This window comes from Capricornis sumatraensis, chromosome 3 (assembly GCF_032405125.1).
Source record: "Capricornis sumatraensis isolate serow.1 chromosome 3, serow.2, whole genome shotgun sequence".
NCBI lineage: Eukaryota > Metazoa > Chordata > Mammalia > Artiodactyla > Bovidae > Capricornis > Capricornis sumatraensis.
This window is the reverse complement of record NC_091071.1, coordinates 23,519,646-23,543,447: the sequence shown is the minus strand read 5'-3', so window position 1 is coordinate 23,543,447 and position 23,802 is coordinate 23,519,646. Positions and strand designations below refer to the sequence as shown.

General features: G+C 39.2%; 1 protein-coding gene across 1 annotated transcript in view; it reads left to right on the top strand.

Annotated features, from left to right (window-relative positions):
• Positions 1-23,802, top strand: part of REXO5 (RNA exonuclease 5) — a 66,040-nt gene that overhangs the window by 26,031 nt on the left and 16,207 nt on the right. The window contains exons 8-12 of the mRNA XM_068969196.1: positions 9,679-9,817; positions 9,960-10,054; positions 14,648-14,750; positions 18,269-18,360; positions 19,102-19,222. Of these exons, the coding sequence (XP_068825297.1) occupies positions 9,679-9,817; positions 9,960-10,054; positions 14,648-14,750; positions 18,269-18,360; positions 19,102-19,222 (550 nt within the window). The remainder of the gene's footprint in view (positions 1-9,678; positions 9,818-9,959; positions 10,055-14,647; positions 14,751-18,268; positions 18,361-19,101; positions 19,223-23,802) is intronic.

The following is a 23,802-nucleotide window of genomic DNA, read 5'->3' as shown; positions in this document are numbered from 1 at the left end:
AGTTGTAGCAACTGCCAAATATCTTTGCTCTCTGATAAGACCCCATCTGAAAAATCTATAAATCATCTTTTGGTTGTCAAATGATCTTAGGCCTTAATCTCCCTTGGCCCCAGAAACCAAAATGAAACTAAGTTTTTCCACAGCAGAAATTTTAAGTTAAAAAAATTTTTTTATCATTCCAAAGATTAGCATGCAATTTCAGAATGTACACAGTACTGTTATTAGGCAAAGAAAAGCCAGGAAATATTACTGTTGTTGCCCTTTGTAGTTACATCTATCAGTTCAGGCTTACTTAGGCACAGAGAGGCCATGATAATGATAAAGACTGTCCTATTAGTAGACAAGACAATTACACAATATTGTTAGGGAACAGTCATATGTACCAAAGCTGTATGTATAAGTGTGTTTGTCATAGTATTGCAAAAATATGGGAATATGAATATGGGGGTTGGTTAAAATGAAAATGGGGGGTTGGTTAAAATGTTATATCTACTTAACGGAGTACTCTAACCATTTAAAAGGATGTGCTAGAATAGATTTATTGATATGAAAATTTGTTCATGACATACAGAAAATATTATGTTTATATTATATGGTAATATGCATTATGATTGCCATGTAGCTTGTGGGATCTTAGTTCCCCAATCAAGGATCAAATCTGGCCCACTGCAGTGAAAGCAGGGAATCTTAACCTCTGAACCACCAGGGTAGTCCCATGATAACATTTTAAAATTTTTATTTATTTTTTCATTTTTTAAATTTAAATTTATTTATTTTTAATTGGAGGACAATTGCATTACAATATTGTGTTGGTTTATGCCATACATCAACATGAGTTAGCCATCGGCACACATATGTCCCCTTCCTCGTGAATCTCTCTTCCACCTTCTACCCCATCCCATCCTACTTGGTAGTCAGAGCACTGGATTTGCACTCCCTGTATTATACAGCAGATTACCATCAGCTATTTATTTTACATATGATAATATATATGTTTCCATGCTACTCTCTATTCAACCCACCCTCTCCTTTTCGCCATGTCCACAAGTCTGTTCTTTATGTCCGTGTCTCCATTGCTGCCCTGCAAATAGGTTCATCAGTACCATATTTCTAGATTCTATATATATGAATTAATATATGATATTTGTTTATCTCTTTCTGACTTACTTCACTCTGTATAATAGACTCTATGTTCATCCACCTCATTAGAACTGACTCAAATGCATTCATTTTTATGGGTGAATAATATTCCATTCTATATATGTACCACACCTTTATCCATTTGTCCATGAACATCTTAAGTGGCTTCCATGTCCTATCATAAATAGTGCTGCAATGAACATTTGGGGTACATGTGTCTTTTTCAGTTATGGTTTTCTTAGGGTTATATGCCTAGTAATGGGATTGTTGAGTCCTATGGTAGTTTTATCCCGTTTTTTTCTTAAATTTATTTATTTATTTATTTATTTTACAGATTATTTTTATTTTTATTTTTTTTTACTTTATTTTACTTTACAATACTGTATTGGTTTTGCTATACATTGACAGGAATCCACCATGGGTGTACATGCGATCCCAAACATGAACCCCCCCTCCCACCTCCCTCCCCATAACATCTCTCTGGGTCATCACCGTGCACCAGCCCCAAGCATGCTGTATCCTGCGTCGGACATAGACTGGCGATTCGATTCTTACATGATAGTATACATGTTACAATGCCATTCTCCCAAATCATCCCACCCTCTCCCTCTCCCTCTGAGTCCAAAAGTCCGTTATACACATCTGTGTCTTTTTGCTGCCTTGCATACAGGGTCGTCATTGTCATCTTTCTAAATTCCATATATATGTGTTAGTATACTGTATTGGTGTTTTTCTTTCTGGCTTACTTCACTCTGTATAATCGGCTCCAGTTTCATCCATCTCATCAGAACTGATTCAAATGTATTCTTTTTAACAGTTGAGTAGTACTCCATTGTGTATATGTACCACAGCTTTTTTATCCATTCATCTGCTGATGGACATCTAGGTTGTTTCCATGTCCTGGCTATTATAAACAGTGCTGCAATGAACATTGGGGTACATGTGTCTCTTTCAATTCTGGTTTCCTCGGTGTGTATGCCCAGCAGTGGGATTGCTGGGTCATAAGGTAGTTCTATTTGCAGTTTTTTAAGGAACCTACAGACTGTTCTCCAAAGTGGCTGTACTAGTTTGCATTCCCACCAACAGTGTAGGAGGGTTCCCTTTTCTCCACACCCTCTCCAGCATTTATTGCTTGCAGATTTTTGGATCGCAGCCATTCTGACTGGTGTGAAGTGGTACCTCATTGTGGTTTTGATTTGCATTTCTCTGATAATGAGTGATGTTGAGCATCTTTTCATGCGTCTGTTAGCCATCCGTATGTCTTCTTTGGAGAAATGTCTATTTAGTACTTTGGCCCATTTTTTGATTGGGTCATTTATTTTTCTGGAATTGAGCTGCATAAGTTGCTTATATATTTTTGAGATTAGTTGTTTGTCAGTTGCTTCATTTGCTATTATTTTCTCCCATTCAGAAGGCTGTCTTTTCACTTTGCTTATATTTTCCTTTGTTGTGCAGAAGCTTTTAATTTTAATTACATCCCATTTGTTTATTTTTGCTTTTATTTCTAGTATTCTGGGAGGTGGATCATGGAGGATCCTGCTGTGATTTATGTCGGAGAGTGTTTTGCCTATATTCTCCTCTAGGAGTTTTATAGTTTCTGGTCTTACATTTAGATCTTTAATCCATTCTGAGTTTATTTTTGTGTGCGGTGTTAGAAAGTGATCTAGTTTCATTCTTTTACGAGTGGTTGACCAGTTTTCCCAGCACCACTTGTTAAAGAGATTGTCTTTACTCCATTGTATATTCTTGCCTCCTTTGTCAAAGATAAGGTGTCCATATGTATGTGGATTTATCTCTGGGCTTTCTATTTTGTTCCATTGATCTATATGTCTGTCTTTGTGCCAGTACCATACTGTCTTGATGACTGTGGCTTTGTAGTAGAGCCTGAAGTCAGGCAAGTTGATTCCTCCAGTTCCATTCTTCTTTCTCAAGATTGCTTTGGCAATTCGAGGTTTTTTGTATTTCCATACAAATCTTGAAATTATTTGTTCTAGTTCTGTGAAAAATATGGCTGGTAGCTTAATAGGGATTGCGTTGAATTTGTAAATTGCTTTCGGTAGTATACTCATTTTCACTATATCGATTCTTCCGATCCATGAACATGGTATATTTCTCCATCTATTAGTGTCCTCTTTGATTTCTTTCACCAGTGTTTTATAGTTTTCTATGTATAGGTCTTTAGTTTCTTTAGGTAGATATATTCCTAAGTATTTTATTCTTTTCGTTGCAATGGTGAATGGAATTGTTTCCTTAATTTCTTTTTCTACTTTCTCATTATTAGTGTATAGGAATGCAAGGGATTTCTGTGTGTTGATTTTATATCCTGCAACTTTACTATATTCATTGATTAGCTCTAGTAATTTTCTGGTGGAGTCTTTAGGGTTTTCTATGTAGAGGATCATGTCATCTGCAAACAGTGAAAGTTTTACTTCTTCTTTTCCAATTTGGATTCCTTTTATTTCTTTTTCTGCTCTGATTGCTGTGGCCAAAACTTCCAAAACTATGTTGAATAGCAGCGGTGAAAGTGGGCACCCTTGTCTTGTTCCTGACTTTAGGCGAAATGCTTTCAATTTTTCACCATTGAGGATAATGTTTGCTGTAGGTTTGTCATATATAGCTTTTATTATGTTGAGGTATGTTCCTTCTATTCCTGCTTTCTGGAGAGTTTTTATCATAAATGGATGTTGAATTTTGTCAAAGGCCTTCTCTGCAGCTATTGAGATAATCATATGGTTTTTGTTTTTCAATTTGTTAATGTGGTGTATTACATTGATTGATTTGCGGATATTGAAGAATCCTTGCATCCCTGGGATAAAGCCCACTTGGTCATGGTGTATGATCTTTTTAATGTGTTGTTGGATTCTGATTGCTAGAATTTTGTTGAGGATTTTTGCATCTATGTTCATCAGTGATATTGGCCTGTAGTTTTCTTTTCTTGTAGTATCTTTGTCAGGTTTTGGTATTAGGGTAATGGTGGCCTCATAGAATGAGTTTGGAAGTTTACCTTCCTCTGCAATTTTCTGGAAGAGTTTGAGTAGGATAGGTGTTAGCTCTTCTCGAAATTTTTGGTAGAATTCAGCTGTGAAGCCGTCTGGACCTGGGCTTTTGTTTGCTGGAAGATTTCTGATTACAGTTTCAATTTCCGTGCTTGTGATGGGTCTGTTAAGATTTTCTATTTCTTCCTGGTTCAGTTTTGGAAAATTGTACTTTTCTAGGAATTTGTCCATTTCTTCCACGTTGTCCATTTTATTGGCATATAATTGGTGATAGTAGTCTCTTATGATCCTTTGTATTTCTGTGTTGTCTGTTGTGATCTCTCCATTTTCATTTCTAATTTTATTGATTTGATTTTTCTCTCTTTGCTTCTTGATGAGTCTGGCTAATGGTTTGTCAATTTTATTTATCCTTTCAAAGAACCAGCTTTTGGCTTTGTTGATTTTTGCTATGGTCTCTTTTGTTTCTTTTGCATTTATTTCTGCCCTAATTTTTAAGATTTCTTTCCTTCTACTAACTCTGGGGTTCTCCATTTCTTCCTTTTCTAGTTGCTTTAGGTGTAGAGTTAGGTTATTTATTTGACTTTTTTCTTGTTTCTTGAGGTATGCCTGTATTGCTATGAACTTTCCTCTTAGCACTGCTTTTATAGTGTCCCACAGGTTTTGGGTTGTTGTGTTTTCATTTTCATTAGTTTCTATGCATATTTTGATTTCTTTTTTGATTTCTTCTGTGATTTGTTGGTTATTCAGAAGTGTGTTGTTCAACCTCCATATGTTGGAATTTTTAGTAGTTTTTCTCCTGTAATTGAGATCTAATCTTAATGCATTATGGTCAGAAAAGATGCTTGGAATGATTTTGATTTTTTTGAATTTATCAAGTTTAGATTTATGGCCCAGGATGTGATCTGTCCTGGAGAATGTTCCATGAGCACTTGAGAAAAAGGTGAAATTCATTGTTTTGGGGTGAAATGTCCTATAGATATCAATTAGGTCTAACTGGTCTAATGTATCATTTAAAGTTTGCATTTCTTTGTTGATTTTCTGTTTAGTTGATCTGTCCATAGGTGTGAGTGGGGTATTAAAGTCTCCCACTATTATTGTGTTATTGTTGATTTCCCCTTTCATACTTGTTAGCATTTGTCTTACATATTGCAGTGCTCCTATATTGGGTGCATATATATTTATAATTGTTATATCTTCTTCTTGGATTGATCCTTTGATCATTATGTAGTGGCCTTCTTTGTCTCTTTTCACAGCCTTTGTTTTAAAGTCTATTTTATCAGATATGAGTATTGCCACTCTTGCTTTCTTTTGGTCTCTATTTGAATGGTATATCTTTTTCTAGCCCTTCACTTTCAGTCTGTATGTGTCCCTTGTTTTGAGGTGGGTCTCTTGTAAGCAGCATATAGAGGGGTCTTGTTTTTGTATCCATTCGGCCAGTCTTTGCCTTTTGGTTGGGGCATTCAACCCATTTATGTTTAAGGTAATTATTGATAAGTATGATCCCGTTACCATTTACTTTATTGTTTTGGGTTCGGGTTTATACACCCTTTTTGTGTTTCCTGTCTAGAGAATATCCTTTAGAATTTGTTGGAGAGCTGGTTTGGTGGTGCTGAATTCTCTCAGCTTTTGCTTGTCTGTAAAGCTTTTGATTTCTCCTTCGTATTTGAATGAGATCCTTGCTGAGTACAGTAATCTGGGCTGTAGGTTATTTTCTTTCATCACTTTAAGTACGTCTTGCCATTCCCTCCTGGCCTGAAGAGTTTCTATTGAAAGATCAGCTGTTATCCTTATGGGAATCCCCTTGTGTGTTATTTGTTGTTTTTCCCTTGCTGATTTTAATATTTGTTCTTTGTGTTTGATCTTTGTTAATTTGATTAATATGTGTCTTGGGGTGTTTTGCCTTGGGTTTATCCTATTTGGAACTCTCTGTGTTTCTTGGACTTGGGTGATTATTTCCTTCCCCATTTTAGGGAAGTTTTCAACTATTATCTCCTCAAGGATTTTCTCATGGTCTTTCTTTTTGTCTTCTTCTTCTGGGACTCCTATTATTCGAATGTTGGAGCGTTTCATATCGTCCTGGAGGTTTCTGAGATTGTCCTCATTTCTTTTAATTCGTTTTTCTTGTTTCCTCTCTGATTCATTTATTTCTACCATTCTATCTTCTATTTCACTAATCCTATCTTCTGCCTCCGTTATTCTGCTATTTGTTGCTTCCAGAGTGTTTCTGATCTCATTTATTGCGTTATTTATTATATATTGACTCTTCTTCTAGGTCCTTGTTAAACCTTTCTTGCATCTTCTCAATCCTTGTCTCTAGGCTATTTATCTGTGATTCCATTTTGATTTCAAGATTTTGGATCATTTTCACTATCAATATTAGGAATTCTTTCTCAGGTAGATTCCCTACCTCTTCCTCTTTTGTTTGGTTTGGTGGGCAACCCTCCTGTTCCTTTACCTGCTGAGTATTCCTCTGTCTCTTCATCTTGATTATATTGCTGCATATGGGGTGGCCTTTTTATATTCTGGTAATTTGTGGAGTTCTCTTTATTATGGAGCTTCCTCACTGTGGGTGGGGTTGTATCAGTGGCTTGTCTAGGTTTCCTGGTTAGGGAGGCTTGTGTTGGAGTTCTGGTGGGTGGAGCTGGGTTTCTTCTCTCTGGAGTGCAGTGGAGTGATCAGTAATGGGTTATGAGACGTCAAAGGTTTTGGAGTAACTTTGAGCTGCCTATATATTGAAGCTCAGAAGTGTGTTCCTGTGTTGCTGGAGAATTTGTGTGGTATGTCTTGTTCTGGAACTTGTTGGTCCTTGGGTGGAGCTTGGTTTCAGTGTAGGTATGGAGGCTTTTGATGAGCTCCTATTGATTAATGTTCCCTGAATTCAGGAGTTCTCTGATGTTTTCAGGCTTTGGACTTAAGCCTCCTGCTTCTGGTTTTCAGTTTTATTTTTACAGTAGCCTCTAGACTTCTCCATCTATACAGCACTGATGATAAAACATCTAGGTTAAAGATGAAAAGTTTCTCCACATTGAGGGACACCCAGAGAGGTTCTCTGAGTTACAAGGAGAAGAGAGGAGGGAGGGGTAGTTAGAGGTGACTGGAATGAGATGGGGTGAGATCAAAAGAGGAGCGAGCAAGCTAGCCAGTAGTCACTTCCTTATGTGCGCTCCATAGTCTGGACCGCTCAGAGGTATTTACGGAGTTATACAGGGAAGAGGAGAGGGAGGAAGTAGACAGAGGTGGCCAGGAGGATAAGAGAGAGGAATGAGAAGGAGAGAGACAAATCCTGCCAGTAACCAGTTCCTTAGGTGTTCTCCACCGTCTGGAACACACAGAGATTCACAGAGTTGGATAGAGAAGAGATGGGGGAGAAAAGAGACAGAGGCCACCTGGTGGAGAAAAAGGAGAGTCCAAAGGAGGAGAGAGTGGTCAAGCCTGTAATCTCGCTCTCAGGTAAAATTGGGTAGTGAAAGTTTGGGTTTTTAAATGTACAAAATTGACAACAAAAACCGAAGAGCAAAGATTAAAAATCTAGAGAAGAGGTTGGATTTTCAAAAATACAATATTAAAGAAAAGAAGCAGAAGGAAAAAGGAAAAAAGAAAAAAAGCCACAAGAATTATTAAAAACAAACAAACAAAAAAAACAAACACCAATAACCACCCAAAGACTATATATGGTGTTTGCCTTAAAAAAAAAAAAAAGTTTTTTTTTGAATATTAATAATAGGTTATAGAAATAAAAATTAGAGGAGAAATAGAAGACTTAACTATTAAAAAAAAAAGTCAGAAAAAAAAGAAAAAAAAAAGGAATGATTTTAAAAATAGTAAAAATATATCTGGCCATTCTCTGATGTTGTGGGCATTGTGGGGTCACTTCCAAGGCAGTTCCCTCTGTTTAACTTCTTCTTTATGCTGGTTTTTTAGGATCACTAGTTCAGTCGCACTGTGGGGAGGGGGGATGCTGCAAACAAATAGCGCTGTCGTGTGCACACAGTGTCTCAGCCCTGCTGGACCTGTCCCTTCTCGCGGCGTACAAACCGCTCCGGCTCTACGATGCTCAGTCGGGAACCATCTGAGGCCGGTCCTAGGCTGCGTGCACTTCCCCGGTCTAAGCCGCTCAGGTTCGGCACTCAGGTAGCCCTCAGAGGCACAGATTCGGTTGGGACTGCGTTTTGTGCCCTTCCCGGGTCCGAGTAGCTCAGGAGTTTGGCGAGCGCGATCGCTGCGACTTGTTGCCTTTTCTGCCTCTGCTGCTCAGTTTTCTGGGTGGACCGCTGGCGCCCCTTGTGAGGCAGATGGTGACTGTCCAGCACCCCCAGAAGTCTTAGCAAAGAAGCCTGCTTGCAGTTTGGTAAGTGAAGTCTCTCTGGGTCTGCAATTGCCCCTTTCCAGCCCTTACGGCTCTGGCTGCCTGTCCCCAGTGGGGGATGGTCTGCAGCCAGCTTTTTCCGTTCCGTCCTTTGTTCTGTGCTCGGTCCTGGAGGTGTCTTATGTTCAAGCTTTTCGCGTGGTAGCTATCCCACAGTCTGGTTTGCTAGCCCAAGTTAGATCGTTCTGGTTGCGCGTGGGGCATTCCTGCCCGATTCTTACAAAGCACTGCAGCCCGCGCCTCCTGCGCTTCCCTGCCCTGCCCCCACTTCCCTGTGGTGGATGCAGGTGTCTGTGCTGCTTTTCCGCTGGGGGAGTTACTGTTGGGCTTGTAATCTCTTGGTTTTAATTATTTCTTTATTTTTCCCTTCCTGTTATGTTGCCCTCTGTGTTTCCAAGGCTCGCCACAGACTCGGCAGGGAGAGTGTTTCCTGGTGTTTGGAAACCTCTCTTCTTAAAATTCCCTTCCCGGGACGGAGCTCCCTCCCCACCTCCTTTGTCTCCTTTTTTGTCTTTTATATTTTTTCCTACCTGTTTTTGAAGACAATGGTCTGCTTTTCTGGTTGCCTGATGTCCTCTGCCAGCCTTCAGAAGTTGTTTTGTGGAGTTTGCTCAGCGTTGAAATGTTCTTTTGAGGAATTTGTGAGCGAGAAAGTGGTCTTCACGTCCTATTCCTCTGCCATCTTAGGACCGCCGCCTATCCCGTTTTTTTAAGGAATCTCCATACTGTCTTCCATAGTGGCTGTATCAATTTATATTCCTACCAACAGTACAAAAGTGTTCCTTTTCTCCATACTCTCTCCAGGATTTATTGTTTGTAGATTTTTGGATGATGGCCATTCTGACAGGTGCATTTCTGAAATAATGAGCCATGTTGAGCACTTTTTCATGTGCTTATTAGCCATTGCATTTTTATAAAAATGAAACATACGTGAATATATATGTATCAAAAAATATGAAAGGGTATTTATTAAAGTGTAAAAAGTGATCTCTGGGTAGTGGGATTATAGGCAGTTTTTAATTTCTTCTTTGTTTATTTTCAACCTTATTACACTAAGCATTTATTAATGTTTTATCAATTTTTTAAAATATTCTTTTCGAGTGGCTTTCCAGGGAGAAAAACTTAGTAATATCCTGGTTTTTCCATTTCTCTGATTTTTTTTGTTGTTGTTGAAAGTTTCTCAGGAATCACAAAGAAGATTCTTAAACCAGTGACAACCAAACTCAAAGATGTACAGAGACAGTTGAAGATCCTTCTTCCTCCTGATGCTGTGTTAGTGGGCCACTCCTTAGATTTAGATCTCAGAGCACTGAAAGTGAGTATCTGATTTAGGACTTAGTTTTTCTAGCATATGAGCCTGTTTTATCTATCTTAGATCTAAAGCCTTCGGTTTCCCAGTCCACTTATTTTTTCCTTTAGCATAGGATGCTACTCATTCTATTCTCTTTCCTCCTCAGATGATACATCCATATGTTATTGATACATCATTGCTTTATGTCAGAGAGCAGGGCAGAAGATTTAAGCTCAAGTTCTTAGCCAAAGCTATTTTGGGGTAAGTTTGTTTGAATATTATAATATTATCCTGATAGACTGCATATAAGTTAGCAGATTGTATCTTATTTAAAGCATATTGCAAAAGTTTGGCCTCTCTGCTCTTCCTCTCTCTTAGTTTGTAAATATTATTAGGAATTCTGAGATCCTAACTTCAGAGAGAAGTATGATTCATAAATGAAAAAACTTTGGGAATACCAAAAAGAGTTGCATTCGTATCTGAAGGTTGATGGATAGAACTGGACAGAAGAGGAAGAAAAGTTACCCAAAACTTTGAAACATAACATTCCTATATTGATAGTATCCTACTACGTATAAACACATGTATAATGATGTTCATTATAGTGTGGTTTAAAATAGCTCCCAAATCTTCAGATATTTTACAAGACTAGTTAAATAAATTATGGTTATCTGTATAAATGATGCTTTGTTATTGAATGTGATGATATGTGCTAATAGTTCAGTTCAGTTGCTCAGTGTGTCCGACTCTTTGTGACCCCATGGACTGCCCCACACCAGGCCTCCCTATCCATCACGAGTTCCTGGAGTTTACTCAAACTCATGTCCATTGAGTCGGTGATGGCACCCAACCATCTCATCCTCTGTCGTCCCCTTCTCCTCCCGCCTTCAGTCTTTCCCCGCATCAGGGTCTTTTCAAATGAGTCAGTTTTTTGCACCATGTGGCCAAAGTATTGCAGTTGCAGCTTCAGCATTACTCCTTCCAATGCATATACAGGACTGATTTCCTTTAGGATGGACTGGTTGGAATCCTTGCAGTCCAAGGGACTCTCAAGAGTCTTCTTCAACACCACAGTTCAAAATCATCATTTCTTCAGTGCTCAGCTTTCTTTATAGTCCAACTCTCACATCCATACATGACTACTGGAAAAACCATAGCTTTGACTAGATGGACCTTTGTTGGCAAAGTAATGTCTCTGCTTGTTAATACACTGTCTAGGTTGGTCATAACTTTTCCAAGGAACAAGTATCTTTTAATTTCATGGCTGCAGTCACCATCTGCAGTAATTTTGACTGTGACTGGTGATGGAAGTAAAGTCTGATGCTATCAAGGGCAGTATCACATTGAAACCTGGAATGTTAGGTCCATGAATCAAGGCAAATTGGAAGTGGTCAAACAGGAGATGGCAAGAGTGAATTAACATTGACATTTTAGAAATCAGTGAACTAAAATGGACTGGAATGGGTGAATTTAACTCAGATGACCATTATATCTACTACTGTGGGCAAGAATCCATGAGAAAAAATGGAGTAGCCATCATAGTCAACAAAAGAGTCTGAAATGCAATACTTGGATGCAATTTCAAAAATGACAGAATGATCTCAGTTCATTTCCAAGGCAAACCGTTTAATATCACAGTAATCCCAAGTCTAGCCCTGACCAGTAATGCTGAAGAAGCTGAAGTTGAATGGTTCTATGAAGACCTATAAGACCTTCTAGAACTACCACCCCAAAAAGATGTCCTTTTTATTAGAGGGGACTGGAATGCAAGGGTAGGAAGTCAAGAAATACCTGGAGTAAAGGCAAATTTGGCCTTGGAATACGGAATGAAGCAGGGCAAAGGCTGATAGAGTTTTGCCAAGAGAATGCACTGGTCATAGCAACACCCTCTTCCAACAACTCAAGAGAAGACTCTACACATGGACATCACCAAATGGTCAATACCGAAATCAGATTGATTTTATTCTTTGCAGCCAAAGATGGAGAAGCTCTATACAGTCAGCAAAAACAAGACTGGAAGCTGACTGTGGCTCCGATCATGAACTCCTTATTGCCAAATTCAGACTTAAATTTAATGAAGTAGGGAAAACCACTAGACCATTCAGGTATGACCTAAATCCAATCCCTTATGATTAGACAGTAGAAGTGACAAATAGATTCAAGGGATTAGATCTGATAGAGTGCCTGTAGAACTATGAATGGAGGTTCATGACATTGTAGAGGAGGCAGTGATCAAAAGCATCCCCAAGAAAAAGAAATGAAAAAAAGGCAGAAAGGTTGTCTGAGGAGGCCTTATAAATAGCTATGAAAAGAAGAGAAGCAAAAGGCAAAGGAGAAAAGGAAAGATATACCCATCTGAATGCAGAGTTCCAAAGAATAGCAAGGAGAGATAAGAAAGACTTCCTCAGTGATTAATGCAAAGAAATAGAGGAAAACAATAGAATGGGAAAGACTAGAGATCTTTTAAAGAAAATTAGAGATACCAAGGGAATATTTCATCTAGAGATGGACTCAATAAAGGACAGAAATGGTATGGATCTCTCAGAAGCAGAAGATATTAAGAAGAGGTAGCAAGAATACACTGAAGAACTATACAATAAAGATCTTCACAACCCAGATAATCACGATCATGTGATCACTCACCTAGAGCCAGACATCCTGAAATACGGAGTCAAGTGGCCCTTAGGAAGCATCACTACAAACAAAGCTAGTCGAGGTGATGGAATCCCAGTTGAGCTATTTCAAATCCTAAAAGATGATGCTGTGAAACTGCTGCAGTCAATATGTCAACAAATTTGGAAAACTCAGCAGTGGCCATGGTACTGGAAAACGTCAGTTTTCATTCCAATCCCCAAGAAAGGCAATGCAAAAGAATGCTTAATCTACTGCACAATTGTACTCATCTCACACACTAGCAAAGTATTGCTCAAAACTCTCCAAGCCAGGCTTCAATAGTACATGAACCATGAACTTCCAGATGTTCAAGCTGGATTTAGAAAAGGCAGAGGAACCAGAGATCAAATTGCCAACATCTGTTGGATCATCAAAAAAGCAAATGAGTTCCAGAAAAACATCCCTTTCTGCTTTATTGAGTATGCCAAAGCCTTTGACTGTGTGGATCACAATAAACTGTGGAAAATTCTTCATGAGATAGGAATCCCAGACCGCCTGACCTGCCTCCTGAGAAATATGTATGGCAGGTCAAGAAGCAACAGTTAGAACTGGACATGGAACAACAGACTGATTCCAAATCGGGAAAGGAGTACATCAAGGCTGTATATTGTCACCCTGCTTATTTAAGTTATATACAGAGTACATCATGAGAAATGCGGGACTGGATGAAGCACAAGCTGGAATCAAGATTGCCAGGAGAAATATCAATAACCTCAGACGTGCAGATAACACCACACTTATAGCAGAAAACGAAGAAGAACTAGAGAGCATCTTAATGAAAGAGGAGAGTGAAAAAGTAGGCTTAAAGCTCAACATTCAGAAAACTAAGATCTTGGTATCTGGTCCCATCACTTCATGGCAAATAGATGGGGAAACAGTGACAGATTTTATATTTTTGCACTCTAAAATCACTGCAGATGGTGGCTCCAGCCATGAAATGTGCAATAAAGGGATGTCTAAGATATTACTGAATAAAAATCTGGGGATTATTCTCCAATTTATAGATTAATCTCCCTAAAATGGAGATTCAGAAAAAGATTCAAAGATTTTGAGATATTGATATGATGTAGCTTAGATTTAGATACATCTATAGACAGAAGTATGAGTGAGTGAGTGAGAGAAGTCTGACTCTTTGCGACCCCATGGACTGTAGCCTAACTAGGTTCCTCCATCCATGGGATTTTCCAGGCAACAATACTGGAGTGGGTTGCCATTTCCTTCTCCAGGAGATCTTCCTGACCCAGGGATTGAACCCATGTCTCCCACATTGTAGGCAGACGCTTTACCATCTGAGCCACCAGGGAAGAGATGTATTTAAAAAATGTTTTTTAAATAATGAGACTTCTCTGGCATTTCAGTGCTTCCAGTGGAGGGGGCACAGGCACCATCCTTGGTCAGGGAACTAAGACCTATATGCCACACAGTGTAGTCAAAAAATTAAAATAAAAAGAACTTTTAAGTATATAATAGACATGCATGCATGCATACCAAGTTGCTTCAGTTGTGTCCAACTCTTTGTGACCCTGTGGACCATAGCCCACCTGGGGCTTCTATCCATGGCATTCTCCTGGCAAGAATACTGGAGTGGGTTGCCATGCCCTTTTCCAGGGGATCTTTCCACCCCAGGGTTTGAACCTACGTCTCTTAACTCTACCTGCATTGTTAGGAGTGTTCTTTACCACTAATGCCACCTGGGAAGCCCGTATATTAGATGCTTGTATACAAATAGAAAATTTCTGGAAGATAACTTTAAAACCACAGCTATATCTAAGAAATGAAACAAGGGATTGACTAGGGAGTGAACCAGAGACTTTTTATTAAATAGCCATTGATGATATGCTTACTGTAGACAAAGCCATTCCTGATCATTCTGTATTCTCAGAACCTCTCAAATCTTGGCACTAAGGAATAAACGAATCTTGATTGTTAACATTCAGATCTAATTACTGGGATGCTAAAACTTTACATGTAGCTAGAACTTTGGGGTTGAAAGAATCTGTCATTAAAAATGCTCTCAGGACTTTCCTGGCTTTCCAGTGGTTAAAATTCCATGCTTCCAACGTAGGGGGTGTGGGTTCAATCCCTGGTTGAGGAATCCCACATGCCGCACCTCACAGCCACAAAATTAAAAAAGAAAAAAAGAATGCTCCCAGTTAACTCAATTTTACCTTGACTTTCCAGGAAGGATATACAGTGTCCAGATAGGCTTGGTCATGATGCTACAGAAGATGCTAGAACAACCCTTGAATTGGCTCGGTATTTCCTCAAGTATGGCCCAAAGAAGGTTAGTATCTTTGCTTTCCTTAAAATTATGAGACTAGAACAGTGTCACAAACCACCATATCATATTTCTTTACAAAAATGGGAGTATAATTCAAAGTGAACATATATTTGAATTTAAGATGTGTATCACTAGCATAATATAGTGGTTAAATCTCTATGAAGTTAGACTTAACCTGTTTTTAAGTAGGTGAAATGGTGTGTTATAGGTGAAATGATATATATTATAGGTGAAATGATATATGATATCTAAGGCAATTTCTCTGAAGAACTTTAGTTTATAGTTTTTAGTTTCTAGATCTGTAAAATGGGAACACACTTCTCTGGGATATTGGTGAGGGTAAATGAGATATTATATAGTATCATGCTATTAGCACAGTGCCATGAATATATTAAGCACCATAAAGTGGTATTAATCAATATAGCTGATAGAATTCCAGTGGTTAAGACTTAGTGCTTCCATTGCAGGGGGCATGGGTTTTATCGCTGGTTAGGGAACAAAGCTAGTGGAGGTGATGGATTTCCAGTTGAGCTATTTCAAATCCTGAAAGATGATGCTGTGAAAGTGCTGCACTCAATATGCCAGCAAATTTGGAAAACTCAGCAGTGGCCAAAGGACTGGAAAAAGTTAATTTTCATTCCAATCCCAAAGAAAGGCAATACCAAAGAATGCTCAAACCACTGCACAGTTACACTCATCTCACATGCTAGTAAAGTAATGCTCAAAATTCTCCAAGCCAGGCTGCAGCAATACATGAACCGTGAACTTCCTGATGTTCAAGCTGGTTGTAGAAAAGGCAAAGGAACCAGAGATCAAATTGCCAGCATCCACTGAATCATTGAAAAAGCAAGAGAGTTCCAGAAAAGCATCTATTTCTACTTTATTGACTATGCCAAAGCCTTTGACTGTGTGGATCACAATCAACTGTGGAAAATTCTGAGAGAGATGGGAATACCAGACCACCTGACCTGCCTCTTGAGAAATCTGTATGCAGGTCAGGAAGCAACAGTTAGAACTGGACATGGAACAACAGACTGGTTCCAAATAGGAAAAGGAGTACGTCAAGGCTGTATATTGTCACCCTGCTTATTTAACTTATATGCAGAGTACATCATGAGAAATGCTGGACTGGAAGAAACACAAGCTGGAATCAAGATTGCCGGGAGAAATATCAATAACCTCAGATACGCAGATGACACCACCCTTATGGCAGAAAGTGAAGAGGAACTCAAAAGCCTCTTGATGAAAGTGAAAGAGGAGAGTGAAAAAGTTGGCTTAAAGCTCAACATTCAGAAAACGAAGATCATGGCATCCGGTCCCATCCCTTCATGGGAAATAGATGGGGAAGCAGTGGAAACAGTGTCAGACTTTATTTTGGGGGGCTCCAAAATCACTGCAGATGGTGACTGCAGCCATGAAATTAAAAGATGCTTACTCCTTGGAAAGAAAGTTATGACCAACCTAGATAGCATATTCAAAAGCAGAAACTACTTTGCCGACTAAGGTCCGTCTTGTCAAGGCTTTGGTTTTTCCTGTGGTCATATATGGATGTGAGAGTTGTACTGTGAAGAAGGCTGAGCGCCGAAGAATTGATGCTTTTGAACTGTGGTGTTGGAGAAGACTCTTGAGAGTCCCTTGGACTGCAAGGAGATCCAACCAGTCCATTCTGAAGGAGATCTGCCCTGGAATTTCTTTGGAAGGAATGATGCTAAAGCTGAAACTCCAGTACTTTGGCCACCTCATGCGAAGAGTTTACTCATTGGAAAAGACTTTGTTGCTAGGAGGGATTGGGGGCAGGAGGAGAAGGGGACGACCCAGGATGAGATGCCTGGATGGCATCACTGACTTGATGGATATGAGTCTGAGTGAACTCTGGGAGTTGGTGATGGACAGGGAGGCATGGCATGCTGTGATTCATTGGGTCGCAAAGAGTTGGACACGACTGAGCGACTGAACCAAACTGAGGGAACTAAAGATTCTGCATGCTACTTTTAAGTCACTGTAACTGATGTTAATAATTGTGATAATTATAAATACATAGATGTTTGCTCTCTTGGGGTAGCACTGTTTCAACAGCAGTTGCCACTTGATTTCTAGGAAGAACTGCATATACTTGAGTAAAATCTAAGGAAATCTGAATTAAGCATAGGCTTTAGTTAATAACACACTGGAAAAGAATTTATAAAAAAGTTGATATGTGTAACTGATCCACTTTGGTATAAGTAGAAACTAATACAACACTGTAAATCAACTATACTCAAATAAAAAATTTAAAAAGAAAAAATTAACATTAATAATTGTGTCAAATATATAATACTAATCTAAGATATTAATAATAGTTGAAAATGGCAGTTGAATATGTTTGGGAACTCTATACTTTCTTTATAATTCTAAATTGAATCTAAAATGATTCTAAGTAAGGAAACTTGTATCTCTATACACAAAAACTCCCAAAGGGCTCTCACTTTATGCAAAGAGAATAAACTAGAATACTTTTAATAATTTTGTATTAATAAAGTCTTTTTTTCTTCATGTTGCCATGAAAACCATTCTTTTTTAATTTCAAAAGATTGCATGTTTACAGAGAAGTAAGTTTTAAGTGACTTGGGAATGAATGAATTGTCACTACTTTTCACTAAGCCCTGCTTGGTCCTTTCCCATATTCATGTCACATCAGCAGGTGGTAACAGATTGCCATTCTTGGCTAAGCAGCCAGAAGCAATCTGGTAAGTATTGAAGCCAGTCTAGGAATGTGGCATCAGCAAAGTTCACTATCTACAGAAGCAAAGAACACCACTTGAGTAGGTTTTTCAGGTTTGAGCATTTTGTTTGTTTTGTTTTTTAGCTTCAAATACTTTCAGTTCAGTTCAGTCACTCAGTCGTGTCTGACTCTTTGTGACCCCATGGACTGCAACACGCCAGGCATCCCTGTCCATCACCAACTCCTGGAGTTTACTCAAACTTATGTCCATTGAGTCGGTGATGCCATCCCACCATCTCATCCTCTGTCCTCCCCTTCTCCTCCCGCCTTCAATCTTTCTCAGCATCAGGGTCTTTTCAAATGACTCAGTTCTTCACATCAGGTGGCCAAAGTATTGGAGTTTCATCCAATGAATATTCAGGACTGATTTCCTTTAGGATGGACTGGTTGGATCTCCTTTCGGTCCAAGGGACTCTCAAGAGTCTTCTCCAACACTACAGTTTAAAAGCATCAATTCTTCGGCGCTCAGCTTTCTTCACAGTCCAACTCTCACATCCATACATGACTACTGGAAAAACCATAGCCTTGACTAGATGGACCTTTGTTGGTAAAGTAATGTCTCTGCTTTTTAATATGCTGTCTAGGTTGGTCATAATTTTTCTTCCAAGGAGTAAGCATCTTTTAATTTCATGGCTGCAGTCACCATCTGCACTGATTTTGGAGCCCCCCCGAAATACTTTTTCCACTGTTTCCCCATCTATTTGCCATCAAATATTTTACAAGATATTAAATGATTTTTACCACTTTATTTTCTTTTAAGATTGCAGAACTAAATCTGGAGGCACTAGCTCGTCACCAGGAAAGCCAAGAGCCAAGAAATACAGCAGAAGTAGTTCAGCAGCTAAACACAAGGTAATATTTTTCATTTCTAAATAGTTACAAAGATAAATGGAGTATCTGATTGCTTATTTAACAACAAAACCTGGCAATTTCTTTCTCCTTTTGGGTCTATTGAGAAATGTTTACCAATAATATGAGTAACATTCTTCCATTACAAAAACTATGGAGGGAAAACTACCATCTGCTTCCCTGAATAGCATGTTTTTCTAATTATCTGAATATATTGACTTGTCTTAAAATAACTCATTTTACAAAAAATGTGAGACATTGAAATAACATTGAACTAAGTAGCATAAGAGGAGATATAGACTAGTGAGTATTTTGATTAAAGGAGTCAGCTATAGTCTTGATGTCTTGCCCAGATTGGGGAAAATACAAACAAAAAACAGATTCAGAAGGGGGTTGTCTCTGCAGCATAGTAAACATATCAGATCCTTAGAATCTAGCCTAAACTTTGATAAACAGCTTTGAATATATTTTTTGTTTATCCTTCCTCTCCCTGAATCGAGAGCACCAACGAAAATATAATTTCTATAATGGTGGAAATGTTCTGTATCTGTGCTATCTACATGTGTGAACCTTTTAATATACATGACTACTGTGATTAAGGAACTGAATTTTCATTTTATTTAATTTTAGTTAAAATAACCATATGTTGCTAATTGCTACCATGTTAGACAGTACAAGTATAAAGAAGCAACTGTTAGGTTAGGGAAAACTGTTATTCCTACCTTAACCTCTCCTTCTTTACAGTGTTTTAGAATGCCTAGACTCAGTGGGCCAGAAGCTCCTTTTCTTGACCCGGGAGGCAGATGCTAGTGCACTTTCTTCTTCCAAAAACTGTCAAACTATTAAGTGCCTTTCAAATAAAGAGGTGAGTGACCCACTGTGTCTTTGAAGGTTGTATTCAGAGTAGAGGGTAATATAACCCTTCGTAACCTATGCCAGTATCAAACTGTTATTCATCAGCAACCTTGTGTACCATTAGCCAGTCTTACTTCTGTCTCAAGTTTTGTCTGGAGCACTTTTAGTCTTAGTTACCCAATAGGAGCAGAACTGTCAGCTGCCAGTGTCTTTTTCCAGATTCCAGCAGGCCTGTGGCTTTGGCTGTTAAAGTTCTGTCTCTCATGACATTGGTAATTTCATTTTGGTTTCCTTATAATTAGATTCAGGTTATGCAGACTATAGGTTTTAGCCTGATCATACATAAGTAATATGTCCTTTTCAGGGTACCACATCAAGAGGCATATTTGTCTATCTGTGCCTCTCTTGTTTTTATTTTGATGATCTTAACAAGATGTTGTCTGCTTTCTCTGTTAGAGAGTTACTGCTTTTTCCTCCTTACTTCAAATAAGTACTATGTGAGGATATACTTTAAGAAAAGCAGATACCCTGCTTTTCATCAAAATCCCCTCTTGCTCTTATCAGACTGGTTCCAAATAGGAAAAGGAGTACGTCAAGGCTGTATATTGTCACCCTGCTTATTTAACTTCTAGGCAGAGTACATCATGAGAAACACTGCGCTGGAAGAAGCACAAGCTGGAATCAAGGTTGTTGGGAGAAATATCAATAACCTCAGATATGCAGATGACACCACCCTTATGGCAGAAAGTGAAGAGGAACTCAAAAGCCTCTTGCTGAAAGTGAAAGTGGAGAGTGAAAAAGTTGGCTTAAAGCTCAACATTCAGAAAGCTAAGATCATGGCATCTGTTCCCATCACTTCATGGGAAATAGGTGGGGAAGCAGTGGAAACAGTGTCAGACTTTAGTTTTTTGGGCTCCAAAATCACTATAGATGGTGATTACAGCCATGAAATTAAAAGACACTTACTCCTTGGAAGGAAAGTTATGACCAACCTAGATAGCATATTGAAAAGCAGAGACATTACTTTGCCAACAAAGGTCCATCTTGTCAAGGCTATGGTTTTTCCAGTAGTCATGTATGGATGTGATAGTTGGACTATGAAGAAAGCTGAGCACCGAAGAATTGATGTGTTTGAACTGTGGTGTTGGAGAAGACTCTTGAGAGTCCCTTGGACCGAAAGGAGATCCAACCAGTCCATTCTAAAGGAGATCAGTCTTGGGTGTTTTTTGGAAGGAATGATGCTAAAGCTGAAACTCCAGTACTTTGGCCGGCCACCTCATGCGAAGATTTGACTCATTGGAAAAGACTCTGATTTTGGGAGGGATTGGGGGCAGGAGGAGAAGGGGATGACAGCGGATGAGATGGCTGGATGGCATCACCGACTCAATGGACATGAGTTTGAGTGACTCCAGGAGTTGGTGATGGACAGGGATGCCTGGCGTGCTGTGATTCATGGGGTCGCGAAGAGTCGGACACGACTGAGTGACTGAACTGAACTGAACTGATGATTCTTAGCTGAACCAACTTTACTGTGATCATTGTACAAGGATGACTTTCCAACTCTATATACTTCCTCCATATTTACTAGTTGTTACTCAGCATTCTATGAGCAAGAGTCCTCCTATTACCTTATTTATTTGTTCATTCATTAATTAATTTCATGTGGACCTGTGGATTCCTGTTTTATTTCAGTATGCTCAGTTGTGTCTGACTCTTTGTGACCCATTGAACTCTGGCCCACCAGGCTCCACTGCCTGTGGAATTTTCCACACAAGAATACTGGAGTGGGTTCCAATTTCCTACTCCAGGGGATCTTCCGAACCCAGGGACTGAATTCACATCTCTTGCGCCTCCTGCACTGGCAGTCAGATTCATTACCACTGCAGCTTCTGGGAAACCCTATTGATGTCTATACATTTATGCAAAATAACTACTGTGAAGCCAAAATGGGTATTTCACTTCTGGACAATTTGAGCTTTTTTTACATATGAAACTTAAATATTAGTAGGTATCCTCCTCAGAGGATATTTTATTACTCTGGTTAGGACTCTCAATACTGTGTTGAATGGAGGTGGCAGGAGCAGGCATCCTTGTTCCTGATCTTAGAGAAAAAATTTTTAGTCTTTTTCCTTTGAGTATGATGTTCAGTTCAGTTCAGTTCAGTTGTTCAGTCATGTCTAACTCTTTGCGATCCCATGAACTGCAGCACCCCAGGCCTCCCTGTCCATCACCAACTCCCAGAGTCCACCCAAACCCATATCCATTGAGTCAATGATGCCATCCTGCCATCTCATCCTCTGTCATCCCCTTCTCCTGCCCTCATTCTTTCCCAGCATCAAGGTCTTTCCAATGAGTCAGCTCTTCGCATCAGGTGGCCAAAGTATTAGAGTTTCAGCTTTAACATGAGTCCTTCCAATGAACACCCAAGACTGATCTCCTTTAGGATGGACTGGTTGGATCTCCTTGCAGTCCAAGGGATTCTCAAGAGTCTTCTCCAACACCACAGTTCAAACGCATCAATTCTTCTGCGCTCAGCTTTCTTCATAGTCCAACTATCACATCCATACATGACCACTGGAAAAACCATAGCCTTGACTATGTATGATGTATCTGTACATATGTATGATGTTATCTGTGGGCTTTTCATATATGGCCTTTATTGTGTTTGGGAAGTTTCCTCCTATTTTTAATTTTTTATTGTTTTTATGAACCAGTGTTGAATCTTGTCAAATGCTTATTCTGCAGTTGAATTATCATATGGTTTTGTCTTTCATTTTCATACACTGAAACATCCTTGCATCCCAGGAATAAATTTCACTGGGTCATGGTGTGTAATACTTTCAATGTGTTGTTGAAGTCAGTTTGCTAATGACATTTTGCTGTCTAATCATTGGATTGGAAGGATTATTTCCATTTTGTTGTTTTCTGTATCTTTTACAGCTTTTTGTCCCTCCTCTCTTTTCTGCTGTCTTCCTTTGAGTTTCATTGATTGTATTTGTATGTGGGTGTGTAGAAACAGACTTTGATACCCTTTTCATTTCCTTTTGAGTATGTTCTGTAGATATCTTCTTTGTAGTCATCATTGAAGTTACCTTAAAGTTAAAACATTCTATTTTAAACTGATAACAACTTAGTGTGTTAGTTAGTGTTAGTCGCTCAGTTGTGCCCGACTCTTTGTGAGCCCATGGACTACAGCCCACCAGGCTCCTCTGTCCATGAGATTTTCCAGGCAAGGATATTAGAGTGGTTGCCATTTCCTTTTCCAGGGGATCTTCCCAACCCAGGGATCGAACCTGGGTCTCTTGCACTGCAGGCAGATTCTTTACCGACTGAGCTACAAGGGAAGCCCCTTGCGTTGATAACAACTTAATTGCATACAAAAATTCTACTCCTATAAGCTCAACACCACTCAACTTTATGTTACTGATATCATAAATTGCATTTTTATATATTATATACACATAAATGACCTCAGATATGTGGATGATACAACTTGAATGGGAGAAAATGAAGAGGAACTAAAGAGCCTCTTGAGGGTGAAGAGGAGAGTGAAGAAGCTGGCTTAAAAAAAACTTAAGATCATGGCATGTGGTCCCGTCATTTCATGGCAAATAGAAGAGGAAAAGGTGGAAGCAGTACCAGATTTTCTCTTTTTAGGCTCTAAAATCACTGCAGATGGTGACTGCAGCCATGAAATTAGAAGGCAATTGCTTCTTGTCAGGAAAGTATCAAACCTATTTGTTGTTGTTCAGTGGCTCAGTCATGTCTGACTCCTTTCAACTGCATGCACTGTAGCATGCCAGGCATCCCTCTCCATCACCATCTCTGGGAGCTTGCTCAAACTCATGTCCATTGAGTTGGTGATGCCATCCAACCATCTTATCCTCTGTCATCCCCTTCTACTGCCTTCCTCCTTTCCCAGCATCCAGATCTTTTCCAGTGAGTCAGCTTTTCTCATAAGGTGGCCAAAGTATTGGAGCTTCAGCTCCAGCATCATTCCTTCCAATGAATATTCAGAACTGATTTCCTTTAGGATGGACTGGTTGGCTCTCTTGCAGTCCAAGGGACTCTTGAGAGTCTTCTCCAACACCACAGTTCAAAAGCATCAATTCTTCGGCCCTCAGCTTTTCTATGGTTCAACTCTCACATCCGTACATGACTACTGGAAAAATTATAACTTTGACTAGACGGACCTTTTTGGCAATGTCTCTGCTTTTTAATGTGCTGTCTAGGTTTGTCATAGCTTTTCTTCCAAGGAGCAAGCATCTTTTAATTTCATGGCTGTAGTCACCATCTGCAGTGATTTTGGAGTCCAAGAAGATAAAGTCTGTCACTGTTTCCATTGTTCCCCATTTATTTGCCATAAAATTTTTCACTCTCCTCTTTCACTTTCATCAAAAAGCTCTTTGGTTCCTCTTCGCTTCCTGCCATAAAGGTCATGTCATCCGCTATCTTAGGTTATTGATATTTCTCCTGGAAATCTTGATTCCAGCTTGAGCTTCAACTACCCTGGCATTTTGCATGATGTACTCTGTATGTAAGCAAATAAACAGGGGGACAGTATACAGCCTTGATGTACTCCTTTCCCAA